Source organism: Stegostoma tigrinum, chromosome 1 (assembly GCF_030684315.1).
Source record: "Stegostoma tigrinum isolate sSteTig4 chromosome 1, sSteTig4.hap1, whole genome shotgun sequence".
Lineage (NCBI taxonomy): Eukaryota > Metazoa > Chordata > Chondrichthyes > Orectolobiformes > Stegostomatidae > Stegostoma > Stegostoma tigrinum.
The window spans coordinates 133,158,803-133,177,526 of record NC_081354.1 but is presented as its reverse complement, the minus strand read 5'-3'; the positions used below and the strand labels follow the sequence as shown (position 1 = coordinate 133,177,526).

Below are 18,724 nucleotides of genomic sequence, written 5' to 3'. Positions count from 1 at the left end.
AAAAGGAAAGACATGATCAAAAGGACAAAATGTCAGTCAGGTATTTTATTTTGAAAGCATTCATGGGGATATGAGCAGCCCTTGATCTGCACATGTTGGAGACTTCTGATATTTAACGTCAATACTGCAATTTGCATCAGCACACTAAGTTCCGGAGCTTTGATGTACCAAAGGAGGAAGTGTGGTACGGCTCCAAATCAAGATAAGAGTGCCTTGTAAAAGATATTGGTAGGAAGTGATGTTCCCATGTATTTTCTGTCTTTGTCAACATAGATGGTAGCGGTCATGGCTTTGGAAATGGTGGTCAGACAGCCTGAGTGAATTTCTACAATGACCCTTGTAGATGGTACACACTGCTGCTACTGAGCATCGTAGTGAGATTGAGAGTGTTTGCGCATGTGGTGTCCATCAGCAGGTTTTGTTTTGTTTTAGGTGGTGTCACGCTTCAGCTTTGTTGGAGATAGTAAGAACTGCCAATGCTGGATTACCAGAGGGCTCCCGACCCAAAACGTCAACTTTCCTGCTCCTCTGATGCTACCTGACCTGCTGTGTTCCTCCAGCTCCACACTGTGTTCTCAGTTTTTGCTGGAGTTGTACTCAACTAGGCAAGTGGGGGAGTATTCCACTACATCCTTGACTTGTGCCTTGTGGATGGTGGGGAGGCTTTCAGTGATGGTCCAGGTGGTGAGTTACTCACTTCAGGATTCCTAGCCACTGAAATGCTCTTCCAGCCACAATAGTTATATAGTTGTCCTGTTCTGTTTCAGTTCAATGGTAAACTCCAGAATACTGATGGTGGAGCAGTGACAGCAATGTCCACGAATGTCAGTATAGGTTAAAATCACTTTTTATGATGTGACATTGCCTGACACTGGAGACATTTCTCAACTCATGTCTGGTAACGATCCAGGTCTTGCTATATTTGGACTTGGACTACTTCAGTATTTGAAGAGTCACAAATGGTGCTGACCATTGTGCAATCAGCAGCAAAAATCCCATTTCTGATATTGTGCTGAAAAGAAGGTCACTAATGCAGGCGAAGATGACCTTAGGGCACCAAGGAATGAGTGGCTCTTGTGATGCAGTGACAGTGTCCTTACCTTTAAACGAGCAGACCCAGGTTCAAGTCCCACCCACTACGGAAATGTGTAAGAACATGTCTAAACAGCTTGACGAGAAAATATACAGTCTGAGCAATGTCTGCAGAGATTTCCTCCAGCTGACATGGCTGACGTCCAACAACCACAACTATGTACCTTTCAGAGAGATATGACCACAACCTTCCCCCATCACCTCCGTTCCCCAATGGCTCCAGTTTCGCTAGGGCTCCTTAGTCAAATGTGGCCTTGATGTCAAAGACAGTCACTCCTGCCTCTGAAATTCAGCTCTTTTTGTCCAACCTTGATCCAAACATGGAAAATGACATCAGGAGCTGAGTGAGTCTGGCAGAACAAAGACTGAGCATACAGGATGGGGACATTTGTGCAGCCTCCTCTGAGCAAGTTGTTTGAATGCCCATCTCATTTCACAATTGAGTGTGGCAAGGCTGCACAGCATAGATCTGTTGGTTGTGGAAGCATTTTACCATGTCTACCGTTTGCAAATTGTGTTGTTTGGCACACAGTGAACCCTGTTTTGTAGCTTAACCAGGTTGACAACTCATTTTCAAGTATACCTGATGCTGCTGCCGACATTCCCTCCTATACTCTTCACTGATGTAGTGCTGATCCCCTGGCTTGACGGTCATGACATTTTCTGGGATACGCCAGGCCATTAGGCAGCAGATTGTGTTGTACTACATCATGTATGCCAGACTTGAGTTGCTCAGTAAGAGCAAAAAGTCTTTTCCATTTAGCACAACATTAGTGTTACACATCATGATAGGGTGCATATTCAATATGAAGATGGAACTTAGACTCTGCAAGAAGTTGCGGTGTTCACTTTTACCAATACTGTTGTGGATAGATGTATCTGCAACTGGTAGATTGGTGAGGATGAGGTAAAGTATGTTTTCCCCTCTTATTAGTTCCTTCACAACCTGCTGCAGACACAGTCTAACAGCTATGCCTTTAAGACTTATCCAGTTCAGACAGTAGTTGCGTTGCCAAGCCACTCTTAGTGATGGATACTGAAATCCCCCACTCAGCATACATTCTGCACCCTTGTCACTCTCAGTACTTCCACCAAGCCTGCATGATGAACATCATCTTCCACCCATTCAAACCTGTGCTTCAAGTTTCCCCAAACTTTTCTTCTGAAAGTGGCATCCACAGTATCATGTATAAGTGACTGATGATTGCCTTCAAACATTTAACTCGAAATTAACACTTGTCTTCAGAGTTGGATAGTAAATGCAAGCAGGCTACTGGATGACAGAAGCATCTTAGCCAAATGATCTCAAGCTTCACATCCGCTTTCCCACAAAACTTGCAACACAGACTAGAAATTGAACTGATCCATTCCGATTTTGTAGAGCATTAGAGTTACAGCACTCAGGTTTTATCCCAGTGCCATAATTTGAAATGTGGTCAATAATTTAGTCAGCATCTGAATCAGAGAGAATTCAAGATCTGTCTTCAACATTGGCTCCCTCAAAGTTCTCCTGTGTCCAACACATTACTCTGCTGATTATAAGTTTTGTAAGTGAAACAACTGCACAAGATACTACTCACAAAACCTGAAAGAATTCATGCTGAGCATGAACACGAGATAAAATCTTGTTATGCAAAAGGTTGAGATTAGAACTCTGGTGGCAGCTGGCACAACTACTGTGAAGTCCATACAGATTCTACCAATGCGGAGTAAGGTATTATTAGACCATTGAAGCTCCATGAATTATGTCAAACTATTTTACCAAGTAGGTGCAGTTGAACAAACTAATTAAAGGAATTATTAAATCATTAGATTAAAGTGGCCAGGCTGCTACCATATACTTCTTTAGAACATCATTAAACAATGTAAGAAAAAATGAAGGAAATTTCGGACAGAAATTGGTGAGTCTAAATTTACAATACCTGGTGACAATCTCACCAATGCAGGAAAATTCTGGCATTGGTATCAAATACCTAATCACTCTACACAAAGGCAAGCAGAATAGGCTTTGAAGTAAAAAATAACAAGACAACATAGCAATTTGACATAGAAATGAGAATACCAATAGGAAGTTGACTGATAGGCTGAGATAAAGAGGAGGATCAATACAATGCAGAATGAAAAACAGGAAGACAAAATTAATTCTGCCAGTATACAGACAGTTAGAGCAAGCAGAGAATCTATGAGGAAGGGTAACCAGTTGATAGGGCAAAGTGGCAGTCAGTGTGATGAGTTGAGATGTGTCTACTTCAATGCAAGTGTCAGGAATAAGGGTGACGAACTTAGAGCATAGATCCGTACTTGGAACTACAATGTTGTGGCCATAACGGAGACTTGGATAACACTAGGGCAGAAATGGTCGTTGGATGCTCCAGGGTATAGATGTTTCAACTGAAACAGGGAGGGAAGTAAGAGAGGCAGGGAAGTGGCATTGCTAATCAGGGATGTGATCACAGCTGCAGAAAGGGAGGTCATGGACGACAGTTTCTCTACTGAGTCAGTATGGGTGTAAGTCAGAAACAGGAAGGGATCCTTTATTGGGAGTTTTCTATAGACCCCCCAAATAACAACAGAAACACTGAGAACAGATTGGGAGACAGATTTTGGAAAGGTGCAGAAGTAATAGGGTTGTTATCATGGGCGACTTCAACTTCCCCAATACAGGCTGGAACCTTCTAAGTGCAAATAGTTTGGATGGAGCAGATTTTGTCAGATATGTCCAGGAAAGATTTCTAACCCTATGTGGATAGGCCAGCTAGAGGGGAGGCCATACTGGATTTGGTGCTTGGCAACGAACCAGGTCAGGTATCAGATCTCTCGGTAGGAGAGCATTTCGGTGATAATGATCACAACTCCCTGACATTTACGATAGTTATGGAGAGGGATAGGAGCTGACAGTATGGGAAAGTATTTAACTGGGGAAGGGGGAATTAAAACGCCATTAGGCAAGAACTATGAAGCACCAATTGGAATCAGATGTTCTCAGAGAAATGTATGAAAGAAATGTGGAGGTTGTTTAGGGAGCAGTTGCTACATATACTGGATAGGTTTCTCCCACTGAGGCAAGGAAAGGATGGTAAGGTGAAGGGACCTTGGATGACAAGACATGTTAAACACCTAGTCAAGAGGGAGAAGGAAGCTTACTTAAGGTTGAGGAAGCAAGGATCGGACAGGACTGTAGAAGTCGGCAAAAGGTAACCAGGAAGGAACTGAAGAATGGACTTAGGAGAGCTAGAAAGGTATATGAGAACAACTTGGCAGGTAGGATCGAGGAAAACCCCAAGGCTTTCTTTACGTATGTGAGGAACAAGAGGAAGGCCAGAGTGAGGGTAGGCCCAATCAGGAATAGTGGAGAAAACTGGTGTATGGAGTCAGAGGAAGGAGGGGAGGTCCTTAATGAATACTTTGTTTCAGTATACATCTGCGAGAGGGACCTTGACGTTTGTGAGGGCAGCATGAAACAGGTAGATATGCTCGAACTGGTTGATATTAGGAAGGAGGATGTGCTAGAAATTTTGAAAAACACGAGGACCGATAAGTCCCCTGGGCCAGGAAGGATATATCCAAGGTTACTATGGGACATGAGGGAAGAGATTGCTGCCCCTTTGGCAAGGATATTTGCGTCCTCAATATCTGCTGGAGTAGTGCCAGAAAATTGGAGGGTGGCAAATGTCATTTCCTTGTTCAAGAAAGGGAATAGGGATAATCCTGGAAATTACAGGCCTGTCAGTCTTACTTCTGTGGTGGGCAAATTATTGGAGAGGATTCTAAGAGATAGTACTTATGATTATTTGGAAAAGCGGAGTTTGATTAGAAATAGTAAGCATGGCTTTGAGGGGGGCAGGTCATGGCTCAGAAGCCTTAGTGAATTCTTTGAGGATGTGACAAAACACATCAATGAAGGTAGAGCAGTGGCTGTGGTGTATCTGGATTTTAGCAAGGCATTCAATACGGTTCCACATGGTAGGCTCATTCAGAAAGTAAGGAGACATGGGATTCAAAGAAATATGGCTGTTTGGATACAAAACTGGCTGTCCAGCAGAAAACAGGGGGTGGTAGTAGATGGAAAGTATTCAGCCTGGAGCTCGGTGAACCAGTGGTGTTCCACAGGGATCAGTTCTGGGACCTCTACTCTTTGTGATCTTTATAAATAATTTGGATGAGGAAGGTAAAGGGTGGGTTAGTAAGTTTGTCCACGACATGAAGGTTGAAGGAGTTGTGGACAGTGTGGAAGTCTGCTGCAGGTTGCAACGGGACATTAACAGGATGCAGAACTGGGCAAAGAAGTGGCAGATGGAATTCAACCCAGAAAAGTGTGAAGTGATTCATTTTGGAAGGTTGAATTGGAGTGTAGAATACAGGGTTAATAGCAGGATTCTCAGCAGTGCACAGGAACACAGGGATCTGGGGGCTATGTCCATAGATCCCTCAAAAAGTTGCGACTCAAGTTGATAGGGTAGTAAAGAAGACGTATGGTGTGTTGGCTTTCATTGGCAGGGGAATTGAGTTTAAGAGCCGTGAGGTTATGCTGCAGCTCTATAAAACTCTAATTAGACCACACTTGGGATATTGTGTTGAGTTCTGGTCAACTCATTATAGGAAAGATGTGGAAGCTTTCGAGAGGGCAGAGGATATCTACCAGGATGCTGCCTGGACTGGAGGGCAGGTCTTATGAGGAAAGGTTGAGGGAGCTAGGGCTTCTTTCATCGGCGCAAAGAAGGATGAGAGGTGACTTGATAGAGGTGTACAAGATGACGAGAGGCATTTTTCTCAGGGCAGAAATGACTATTACGAGCGGGCATAATTTTAAGGTGATTGGAGGAAAGTATAGGGGAGATGTCAGAGGTAGGTTCTTTACACAGAGTGTGGGCATGTGGAATGTACTGCCAGCAGTGGTAGTGGAGTCAGGTATTTTAGAGACCTTTAAGCAACTATTGGGTACGTACATGGAGGATAGTAAAATGTAGGATATACAGGGGTAGATTGATCTTAGTAGGATAATAGGTTGGCACAACATACGTGGGCCGAAGGGCCTGTACTGTGCTGTACTGTTCTATGTTCTATCATCCAGCATAAAGGCACCATTTTGAGTCCAAGGACATAGCATTTTATCCTTTCAACACAAACAACCAGATATTAACATTTTAGCCTGAAAAGCAAATCGTACCTTACCATTTATAAGGAAGAAAAAAGCGCCAGTTTCATTTGCAACAGCACGCGCGATCAGGGTCTTTCCAGTACCAGGGGGGCCATACAACAGAATACCACGTGGTGGCTATGTTAGGAGAGGGGGAAAGACAGAAACAAGAGAAGCCTAGCATTAATTCTTTACAAATGAATGCGAAGTGTCCATCCTTGATTAAAATAATTACTAAAACCCAAGAGAAAAAATGCTGCCTCTTTTGCCTATTGTTAGGCAATGGATAAGGCTAACAAATTCTAGGCTTACAATGACCAGAAACTGAACTATACCAGCCATATAAATACCGTGATTACAAGGGCAGGTCAGAGGCCAAGAATCCCACAGCCAACTCACCTCCTAACCTCCCACAAAAAAAACCTGTGCATAACCACAGGGCACAAATCAGAGGGGTGTTGGAATAGTCACCACATGCCTCAATATATGCAACTCCAACAACACTTAAGTATTTTCATACCATCCAGGACAAAGGAGCCCATTTGACTGCATCATATCCACATTTAATCCCTCTGTTACTAACAATGAGTAGCAGCAGCGCATACCTTTGACACGGTACACTTCAGGAATTCACCAAAATTCCTCAGATAGTACCTTCCAAATGAGCAATCACTACCATCTACGTTGAAAAGGGGAGTAACAACACAGGAACACTAATGTCTGCCGGTTTCCCTGAAAGCCACTTAACACCTTGACTTGGGATCATATCACTGCTCTTTCAGTGTCATTGGGTCAAAATTCTGGTAGTACCTTCCTAACTGCACTGTCAAGTTTTCACACAAAATGCCCTGCAGTGGTTCAAAAAAGGCAGCTCATCGCCACATTCTCAAGATGAACTAGGGACAAGCAATAAATGCAGGCCTTGCCAGCAATGCCCACATCCCAGTAGTGAATTTTTAAAAATTAAAAAGTAATGCTCACCTCTCACTGCCCACTCAATTCACCTTAGCATGACCGAAATTCTCTAATATTATGTGGGAAGGGGAACAGATTTTGACTTGACGATAATGAAAGAATATCGAGGAGAATTTGGAAATGGGAGTGTTGCTGTTGTCTTGCATGTATTATCCTTGCCCTTGCAGGTGGTGGGATCATGGTTTTGGGAAGTGCTATCAAAGAAGCCATCACGAGTTGCTGCAGTACAATTTGCAAACAGCACACTCTGCAATATCATTGATACTAACGAGCTTTTAAAATATTCCTGCACCTGTACCCATCCAAGAAAACAACAGCGTTTCATAAAACTACTGACTTGTGGCTTACAGATGGACGCAGGGCTTCTATACAAAAGTGGAACAGATGAAACATTGATGCCACCAGTTTATCAGATATCAGGGTTTAAACACAGCATATAATTACACAAAGGTGAAAGCACATCAGACGGCTGTTGAGGATCACCAAATGCTAAATGAAGATAAATAAATTAGAACGCAAGAGAAAACTAGCCAGAAATTTAAAAACAAATAGCAAGAGTTTCTACGAGTATCTGAAAAAGAACAGTGCAAGTCATGAAGCTGTTAGTTCTATACAGGGTGGGGATAGGCACCGTGGCTAGCACTGCTGCCTCACAGTGCCAGGGACCAGGATTCGATTCCACCCTTGGGCAAATGTCTGTGTAGAGTTTGCACGTTCTCCCCATGTCTGCGTGCGTTTCTTCCGGGTGCTCCAGTTTTCTCCCACAATCCAAAGATGTGCAGGCTAGGTGGATTGGCCATACTAAAATTACCCGTAATGTTCAAGGATTTGTAGTTTAGGTGGGTTATAGGGGATTGGTCCAGGTGGGGTGCCAGTTCTTAATCTGATATGGACAGATACCTGCTCACCAGAGAGAGGTATGGGGATATGGGGAAAAGGTGGAAATAGATTACAGATTAGCAATTATTTCATTGAATCTAGTACAGACTTAAGTGATTTGTCTTGCTCCTATGTTAGGATTAATAGTATGAAAAATGCTTCAGTATTGAATCAATACAGATATAAAATTAGGAAATGCTGGAGAAACTCAACAGATCTTACAGCATCTGAGGAGAGAGAAACAGATTTAAACACTTCTCCGGCATTTTTCTGCTTTTATTTCAGATTTCTAACGTCCACTGTTTTTGTATCTTTGATATAATTGTTATGACACACATGGAGCAGATGAAAACATCCAAAAACTCATTTTTGGAAGGCAAATCAGGACAGGACTGAAACAGGTAATAGTCGGGCTCTGGGGAGTAATGCTAAACAAAGAGGGGTGCGGGTGCAGATGCAAAGTTCCTTGAAAGTGGAGTTGCAGGTAGACAGGGTGGTGAAGGCGGCATTTGGCACACTTGCCTTTACTGGTCGTTGCACTGAGTACTGTAGTTGGGGCGTTAGGTTTCGACTGTACAGGCCACTTTTAAAATACTGCGCTCAGTTCTGGTCTCCTCACATTGGGGAAGATGCCGTTAAACTTGAAGGGGGGCACAAAAGATTTAGAAGGGCGTCGCCAGGATTGGAGGGTTTGACCTATAGGAGGAGACTGAATACAATGAGGCCTTTTTCCCCTGGAGCAGATGCTGAGGGAAGACTTTAGAGGTTTATAAACTCATGAGGGGCATGGATAAAGTGAATAACCAAGACCTTTCTCCTAGCACAGTGGAGTCCAAAACCAGAGGGCAAAGGTTTCAGGTGAGAGGGAAGTGTTTAAAATGGACCCAAGGGGCAATAGAACATAGAACATTACAGCACAATACAGGCCCTTCGGCCCTCGATGTTGTGCCGACCTGTCATACCGATCTCAAGCCCATCTAACCTACACTATTCCATGTACGCCCATATGCTTATCCAATGACGACTTAAATGTTCCGAAAGTTGGCGAATCTACTATCGTTGCAGGCAAAGCGTTCCATTCCCTTCCTACTCTGAGTAAAGAAACTACCTCTGACATCTGTCCTATATCTTTCCCCCTCAATTTAAAGCTATGCCCCCTCGTGCTTGCCGTCACCATCCTAGGAGAAAGGCTCTCCCTATCCACCCTATCTAACCCTCTGATTACTTCATATGTTTCAATTAAGTCACCTCTCAACCTTCTTCTCTCTAATGAAAACAGCCTCAAGTCCCTCAGCCTTTCCTCGTCAGACCTTCCCTCCATACCAGGCAACATCCTAGTAAATCTCCTCTGCACCCTTTCCAAGCTTCCACATCCTTCTTATAATGCGGTGACCAGAACTGTACACAATACTCCAAGTGCGGCCGCACCAGAGTTTTGTACAGCTTCACCATAACCTCTTGGTTCCGGAACTCGATCCCTCTATTAATAAAAGCTAAAACACTGTATGCCTGCTTAACAGCCCTGTCAACCTGGGTGGCAACTTTCAAGGATCTGTGTACGTGGACACCGAGATGTCTCTGCTCATCTACACTACTAAGAATCTTACCATTAGCCCAGTACTTTGCCTTCCGGTTACTCCTACTAAAATGCATCACCTCAAACTTGTCTGCATTAAACTCCATTTGCCACTTCTCAGCCCAGCTCTGCAGCTTATCTATGTACACAGAAGATGGTGTGTGTCTCGAACAAGATGCCAGAGGTGGACAAGGTGAGTTAAATTACATTATTTAAAAGGCATCTGGAAGGGTCTCTGAATAGGAAGGATTTTAAAGAGATATTGGACAAATGTTGGTAAATGGGATGGAAAAATGTCTTGGGTGGTGGGGTCGGATTGTAGATGGCGGAAGTGTCAGAGCATGATGCGTTGTATCCGGAGGTTGGTGGGGTGGTGTGAGAGAACGAGGGGGATCCTCTTTGGGCGGTTGTGGAGGGGGCGGGGTGTGAGGGATGTGTTGTGGGAAATGCGGGAGAGGCGGTCAAGGGTGTTCTCGACCACTGTGGGGGGGAAAGTTGCGGTCCTTGAAGAACTTAGACATCTGGGATGTGCGGGAGTTGATTGCCTCATCGTGGGAGCAGATGCAACGGAGGCAGAGGAATTGGAATTTTGGCAGGACAGTGGGTGGGAGGAGGTGTATTCTAGGTAGCTGTGGGAGTCGGTGGGCTTGAAATGGACATCAGTTACAAGCTGGTTGCCTGAGATGGAGACTGAGAGGTCCAGGAAGGTGAGGGATGTGTTGGAGATGGCCCAGGTGAACTTAAGGTTGGGGTGGAAGGTGTTGGTGAAGTGGATGAACTGTTCGAGCTCCTCTGGGGAGCAAGAGGCGGCGCCGATACAGTCAATGTAATGGAGGAAGAGGTGGGGTTTGGGGCCTGTGTAGGTACGGAAGAGGGACTGTTCCGACCCCACCACCCAAGAGATTTTTCCTTCCCCACCCTGGTCTGCTTTCCGGAGAGACCACTCTCTCCGTGACTCCCTTGTTTGCTCCACACTGCCCTCCAACCCCACCACACCGGGCACCTTCCCCTGCAACCGCAGGAAGTGCTACACTTGCCCCCACACCTTCTCCTTCACCCCTATCCCAGGCCCCAAGATGACTTTTCATATTAAGCAGAGGTTCACCTGCACATCTGCCAATGTGGTATACTGTATCCACTGTACCCGGTGTGGCTTCCTCTACATTGGGGAAACCAAGCGGAGGCTTGGGGACCGCTTTGCAGAACACCTCCGCTCGGTTCGCAATAAACAACTGCACCTCCCAGATGCGAACCATTTCAACTCCCCCTCCCATTCTTTAGATGACATGTCCATCATGGGCCTCCTGCAGTGCCACAATGATGCCACCCGAAGGTTGCAGGAACAGCAATTCATATTCCTTGGGAACCCTGCAGCCCAATGGTATCAATGTGGACTTCACCAGCTTCAAAATCTCCCCTTCCCCCACCGCATTGCAAAACCAGCCCAGCTCATCCCTTCCCCCCACTGCATCCCAAAACCAGCCCAGCCTGTCTCTGCCTCCCTAACCTGTTCTTCCTCTCACCCCAAGCCGCACCTTCATTTCCTACCTACTAACCTCATCCCGCTTCCTTGACCTGTCAGTCTTCCCTGGACTGACCTATCCGCTCCCTCCCTCCCTCCCCACCTATCTTCTTTTCTCTCCATCTTTGGTCCGTCTCCCCCTCTCTCCCTATTTATTCCAGAACCCTCACCCCTTCCCCCTCTCTGATGAAGGGCCTAGGCCCGAAACGTCAGCTTTTGTGCTCCTGAGATGCTGCTTGGCTTGCTGTGTTCATCCAGCTTCACACTTTATTATCTCTGATTTAGGTAATTATGGATGTGCAACGAATGTTGGACTTCCCAACAGTGCCTATTTAAGAATAAATCTAAAAGGAGGATTCTGAAGATGACATCTTTCAAGTAATTGGAGGTTCAAATCAAATTGTATCTGGGAATATTTGAGACTGACTGACAATGACTGATCGATGAATAGCTCCTCAGGAGTTATGATGTGTCATGGTGAGAAATGGTGTGTACATCAATCTATAATTCCATTTCTTGACATTATATTCCCCAATAACAGCCACATTTGTTTATTTGCTTTTGCTTGTTATTTAATGGTAAATCCACTATAGATAAATTTAATTTTCTCGCTAAGACAACATATTACTAAAAGAGACTTCAAGTATTTCATGAATCATGCAGGAAAGCAAAAGCAACCTTGCCTGTTCTTCAGGATTGGAGCCCAGTGGGAGTCACAGCAAACAGCGCAGGACAGTGAGCTTTGGAAACATTATCTAAATTGTACTGCAATTGGGAGGAACGAATCACCGAGAAACTTCTATTCAAGTCTACGGAACGTAATAGATCTTCAAATGTAAGGCAAGGAACAGGGGGAAAAAAAACACTGAACGCCAGTGATTACTTCATTGAAAAAGACTCCCTACAGTGCAGATAGAGGCCATCCAATCAATCAAGTCTGCACCAACCCTCCAAACAGGGGGTCAGAGGAGACTGTTTTGGGGAAAGACAGTCAGTCCAGGCTTGATTTCATTGGTGTTTAGAAGATAAAAAGATGGCTTGCTTGAAGTGTAAGATGACCCCAAACGGTCTTCACAAAGTAAATGAGAAAAGCATGTTTACAGTTCTGGAGAGTTCAGTAAAATTAAGGGTTGCTCTTTTAGGACAGATTAACAGGAATTTCTTTTCATAGTTGAAAAATTTTGGAGCTCTGCTTGAGACGGCGAAGGACACAGGATAATTTAATAATTCTATGGGGAAAAAGGTATACAAGATTCCTTTTGGCCATAGGGAATCAATGATTTTTGTCAGTGGATATGAAATTCATAACACAAAAAGATCAGCCATGATCTAACTGAACGGCAGAGCAGACTTGGTGGGGCTAAATAGCCACCTTCTGCTTCAATCTCAAATGCATATCGCCATGTGGAAATATGGCATTCTTGCATTTGTCCACATGACAGAGACAGACAAGCAGACACAGTTTTGAAAATAAGCCTGTCTTTTCAATAATAATGAACTCAATACATTAAATAAAGTATAAAATTTTGAAAATTTCTTTTAAGGCAGTTTTAGAATGTCCATCAAATAAAGAGAATTAAAGAAGAACTATGTTAATTCTCTTACCTTGACACCAATAGCTTTGAAGAGGGCAGGATGACGGAGAGGCAGCTCCACCATCTCTTTGATCTGAGCAAGTTGTTTTCTGCATCCACCAATATCATCGTATCCAACTTCATTCAAAGATTCTTCCTCGTCCTTCAAATGAAAAAGAAATAAAACAGTTTAAATAGCCTTTAATCATCAGGGGAGGTGGTGGAATAGTGGACATCCCCCGGACTAGAAAGCCAGATTCCAAGCTGACGTTCTGGGGTGATGGGTATGAATCTCACCATTGCAGATGGTAAAATCTGACTTCAATAAAAATCCAGAGTCAAATGGCAATCACATAACCATTTTGTGAAAAGCTATCTGGCTCCCCAAGCACCTTTAAGCAAGGAAATTTGGTGATCTTACCTGGTCTGGCCTAGATGTGACTCCAGGCCCACAGAAATGTGGCTGACTCTTAACTCCATCTCTGGTCAATTAGAGATGGGCAATAAATGATCAGCCAGCAATTTGAACAAATTAAAAGAGACACAAAAAAACCTGCAAATCCTTTAGAGTACAAAGGAATAATTTTGCATGCCCTGAAATAATTTTGAAGCTATGTGATATTTCTAAGTCTTACTACATAATTACAGCAATCTGAAATAAAACAAAGCATTTTTGACTATTTCAGAACATTAACAATGAAAAATATGCATAATCACTGCTGTGCTATGCAGTCTTCGGCTGAAATACCAAAAGATCAGATAGCCAGATGGAAAATATATATTGTCTGTAATATATTAAATAATTCACTTCTTTCCTTCCAACCTTCCTTTGATTCTCATTTAAAACATGAAGGGAAAAAAAATCCCTAAGTTTAAATTAAAACCTATCAATGGATTCATCTCCATACCTTTTAATGAGGAAAGATGGTCAGCCTGGGCTTGTTTTCACAGGAGTGAAGAGATTTTAGAACACCTTCTTGCGTTCTGAATTTAGACATCAGCTCACCAAAAATTTTGCTTTATCAATAATTACTTAAGATATTTTATATTCTTGTATAAGAACTGTTGCCCACGCTGACCAACGATAGGGAGAAATACCATGAGGATGTTTCCTCTTGTGGTGGAGAGTACAAGTAGGGGATACAATCGAAGAGTAAAAGGTTTCACAAACAAAGCAAGAAGAATTTTTTTTTAAATCCGAGGGTTGTTCATGTATGGAATGCTCCTCCCCAGGAAGCACTGGATGTTGGGTCATTAAATTTATTCAAGGTTCAGCTAAGATAGGCTTCTGATTAACCAGGACTCCTTTTTGTCTCGACCACCAGAGACAAGAGGTCGAGGCCAAAATACTGCAGTCAAGACAAAGGTTAGTGCAGGGCAGGAACAGGCCTTTTGACTGACACATGATGCCTCTCCAAACTCAAAATCTTTTGCCTCTACGCAGTCTGTATCCTATTCCCTGCGTATTCATATCTGTCAAAATGCCTCAAACAGGGCATATTGTATCTGCCACCTCTTCTGCATTCAAGGCACTAACCACTGTGTAAAAACAAAACTTGCCTCTCATTTCCTTTAAACGTATCCCCTTTTACCTTAAAGGATACGTCTACATTTTGACTGGGGGAAAAGAAAAGACTCCAACTATCCATGTGTCTCAATTTTGTAAACCATTTCTGTACCTCTCCATAGCTTCCACTTCCTTCCGCTAGTGTGCCAACCAGAACCATACACAATATTCCAAATCAGGTTGAACTAAACAGTACAGTTGCAACATGACTTGGCAATTTTTGCACTCTATGCCCTGACTGATGAAGTATGCTAAATGGCTTCTTAACCAACTTATCCACTTGTATTGCCACTTGCAGAGAACTGTGGAGCTCTACGCCTAGTTCCCTCTACTAAGGGTTCTGACATTTAGTGTATGCATCCCTCAAGAATTAGATCTTCCAACATGCATCACCTCACATCTGTCTGGATTACACGCCATCTGCCATTTCTCCACCTGTGTCTACACCTATCTATATCCTGCTCTATCCACTGGCCATCCTCCTCACTATCCACAGCTTCCCCAATCTGCATGTCATCCACATACTTACTAATCAGGCCACCTATACTCTCCTCCAAATCATTTATAAATTATACAAACAACAGGGGCCTAGCACAGATCACCACAGAACACCACTGGTCACAGACCTCCAGTCAAAAACACCATTCCACCATTACTGTATCTTCTATGATTAAGCCAGTTCTGTATCCATCTTACCATGGATTCCATGTTACTTCACCTTTAGTATCAGCCTGACATAAATGTAAAAGGTCTTGATAAAGTCCATGTAGACAACAGCTACCATCACCTTTGTCACTTGCTCAAAAAGACACAATCACATTTGAGAGATACAACCTTCTCCACATAAACATGCTAGCTATTGCTGATAACTGTATTTACTTTATTAATTTGTGAGAAGTGGGCATTGCTGGCTGGGCAGCACTTATTGCCAATCCCTGGATGTCTTTGAGGGGGTGAGGTGCCTTCTTGAACTGCTGCAGTCCACCTGCTTTTTGATTTCCCCACCCCCCCACAATGTGAGCAAATGCCATTCTGAAGAACCTTCTTCATTAACTTCCCTACCACTGATGTGAGGCTCACCAGACTGTAATTTCTCTAATTATGCCTGTTGCTTTTCTTAAGCAAAGGAACAACACTGGCTATTCTCAAGTTCTTTGGGGCCTCTTCTGAGACTGAAGGGAATACAAAGATTTTGTACAAGTCATCAGCAATTTCCTCACTTGCCTCTGTCAGCATTCTGAGACAAATTCCATCAGATCCAGGGAACTTATCTACCTTAATGCTTTTCAAAACAGCCAATACATCCTCCCTTTTTTATATTTGTGGGCCCTAGAATATCAAGACATCCCTCCTGAGACTCACCATCCACCACGCCCTTCTCTTACATGAATACTGATGCAAAGTATTTATTACAGACCTGACCCACTTCCTTTGGCTTCATGTGTAAAAGCCCCTATTGTCCTTGAGCGGACCTTCCCTTTCCCTAGCTACCTTCTTACTCCTCATATATGTATGTAAGAAGCCTCTTGGGATTTTCCCTACTTCTATTTGCCAAAGACATTTCATGGCCCCTTTAAGTCTCCCTAATTCCTTGTTTGAGTTCTTTTCCGCTATCTTTGTATTCTTCAAGAGCTCTGTCTTCAGTCTTCTCAACCTTACGAATGCCTGTTTATTTTCTTTTTGATTAAGGTCTCAATTTTTGTCATCCCAAGTTCCCTGAATTTTCCCATCCTGATCTTTCATTTTCAAGCAACATGCCGATCTCGAACTCTAAATCAAGTGGCCTTTAAAAGATTTCAACAGACCAGATGTTTTACCCTCATACTGCCATCTTCAATCTACACTCCCCAATTCCTGCCTAATATTGTGGTTAGCCTTCCCCAAGGACCACTCTTATCCTTAAGCAAAATTATGGTTACTGTTCTGGAAATGCTCTGTCATTTATACTTTAATCATCTGGCCAGGCACATTCTTCAATACCAGGTGTCCTAAGGCACCCTCCTAGTTGAATTATTTACATATTGTTTCAACAAATCATCTTGGACACACCTAACATATCTCCCCCAATCCAAGCTCTTGGGGAAATTAAAAATCACCCACCACAAAAATCCCATTTTTTAAAAACATTTTTCCATAACCAGTCATCACCTTGACAATAACGGAGCAGATTCAAAAGCCTGAACACCCTATTCGTTATGGTCAATTCCACACATGGTTAACAGTACCTCTCGTTTGATGGGTTCACCCTCACAATGAATGACTGTGTCTGGAGCAACTATACAGTATGGGCTTGGATCAGTTTCCACCACTTTGAATTCCACAGCACGCATTCCACCACGGACCAGGAAAATATCACCTTTAAGATAAATGATAAATGAAAAAGTTGTTACACTTGGTATTTGGAAAAATAAATAATGCATCGAGAAAAGTGAAAAGATTTTGAAACTTTTTTCAGTAATTCTCATCTTTCTATCGCAAAGTTGAAGGAACCATTAATACAACAGGCAAGACAAATTACTCAGAAAATTAAAAGTTTCAAAGATACTTAAGGTCAAACTGAAAATTCACCTTTCCTGATTGGTCGATAAGCTTCCAGGAAATAAGGTTTGAGATAAACTTCGAATAAGTTCCCAGTAATACCCTCAACTGTGTCATCAAGTGGTAGTACATGGATTCGTTTGCCATACTTTACATCTGGGCATGGCTGAATGCTGAAGGCAAACAGAACACACTTAAAATTTGCAAAATCATATTGAACTGTGCTTCATCTTTCACAGCGAATAACCTTTATCTTACACAGGATGACATACAGTTTACTGCAAAGATACAGGCTATTCAGTTCAATCAGTGCATGTCAGAGTTTATGCTCCATTTGTACTTCTTCCTTTCACCACCACCTATTCCCTTAAACCATCCAAGCTATTCACTTTTCTCCATGGTAGTTAGCTCTACATTCATAACACACTATGTCCAGAACCTTTTCCTGAATATGTAATGGGATTTCAGGATGACAGTATTATAAGCGAAAGCCTTTAGATGTACTCTTCCATACCACAGCAAACATTATCTTTAAATCCATTTTATGAAAATCTTCCATAAGGCCCAATACCCCCAGGTCACCCCTTCGGCTTTCTTCCTTCAAACCTATTTAATATACCCAAAATTAAAGTGATCTAGTCAACATTATCGTACATCTCCTCTGAATCTTCATTACAAGTAACAAGAATGGCATGTGATACCAGGCTGTGCTCTAACTACAGTTTTATTCAATTCAGCATAACTTTGTTGCACACATATTCTGTGTTTTGGCTAATCAAGCAAAGCATCCCACATGAGATAGTAAGAACTGCTGACACCAGAATCAGAGGTATGACAGTGTGGAGCTGGAGGAACACAGCAGACTGGGCAGCATCAGAACAGCAGGAAAGCTGACGTTTCAGGTCGAGACCCTTACGAAAATTTCAGCTTTCCTGTTCCTCTAAAGCATCCCAATATGCCTTCTGATCCACTTTCAGGGATCTGTGCATGTGATATACATTGAGAAGAATAAAACATATGCCATGATTTATTAGGTATCCCAATGCGCTGTTAGCGTTCCCCAGGTGCATTACCTTACATGTTTTAGACTGAATTTTCCACTGCTCCGATAATCTGACCAGTCTCCAGTGCTACCTTCCTGCAATCTACATCTGTCACCTTCTTTCACCACAGTCAACATTAGTACTATCTCCAAATTTCTTAAACCATACCCTCTACATTCAAGTCCCAAATTACTAATATATATCATAAAAGGCCAAAGGAACTAGTACTGAGTGCAGTAGAACACCAATGGAAACAGGTTTCCAGGCTTGTTGATCATTGCCCTTGACTTTCTTCCCATGGAGTAAACTTACATCTTGTCACTTTGGTAGCATTGGTTTTTACTTTCAAGACCTATGTCATCAAGGCTAAATTTTACATAAAATCTCAAATGCGCTACTTCCATCTATCTTTCTTGCTGCCTTTTCAAAACAATGTTAATCAGACACCACTTTCTTAACAAATCAATGCTGACTGTCTTTGATTAAAGTTTTCATCTACACGATGGTTTATCCTGTCCCAAATATTTTTAAGAATATTCCAACCAAACCTATGCTGACTCTTTCTTTTTAAGACAACAGTCCTGCAGACCACTTTGACCACACCTGCAGCCAGAGATTGGATGTTGTTGTTTGGAGCCACTGGCATTCCTCAACAGCCAACGATACATTTCATCTACACACAGGATTTATTCACTTCCAGAAGATGTTAAACCTTTTAATACTTAGCTTCACTACATGAAATTAACCTGATATTCCACACAAGTCCTGACTGAAATGTCTACGTTATTCCTTCCTTTTATGTAAGCAAAATAGAACTATAT

At 42.7% G+C, this 18,724-nt stretch overlaps 1 protein-coding gene across 1 annotated transcript in view; it reads right to left on the bottom strand.

Annotated features, from left to right (window-relative positions):
- The window catches only part of vcp (valosin containing protein), a 65,900-nt gene that overhangs the window by 31,560 nt on the left and 15,616 nt on the right, over positions 1-18,724 (bottom strand). Inside the window, exons 4-7 of the mRNA XM_048531133.2 lie at positions 16,891-17,033; positions 16,548-16,678; positions 12,787-12,918; positions 6,265-6,367 (exon numbers count right to left, since the gene is read on the bottom strand). Coding sequence (XP_048387090.1) covers positions 6,265-6,367; positions 12,787-12,918; positions 16,548-16,678; positions 16,891-17,033 — 509 coding nt within the window. The remainder of the gene's footprint in view (positions 1-6,264; positions 6,368-12,786; positions 12,919-16,547; positions 16,679-16,890; positions 17,034-18,724) is intronic.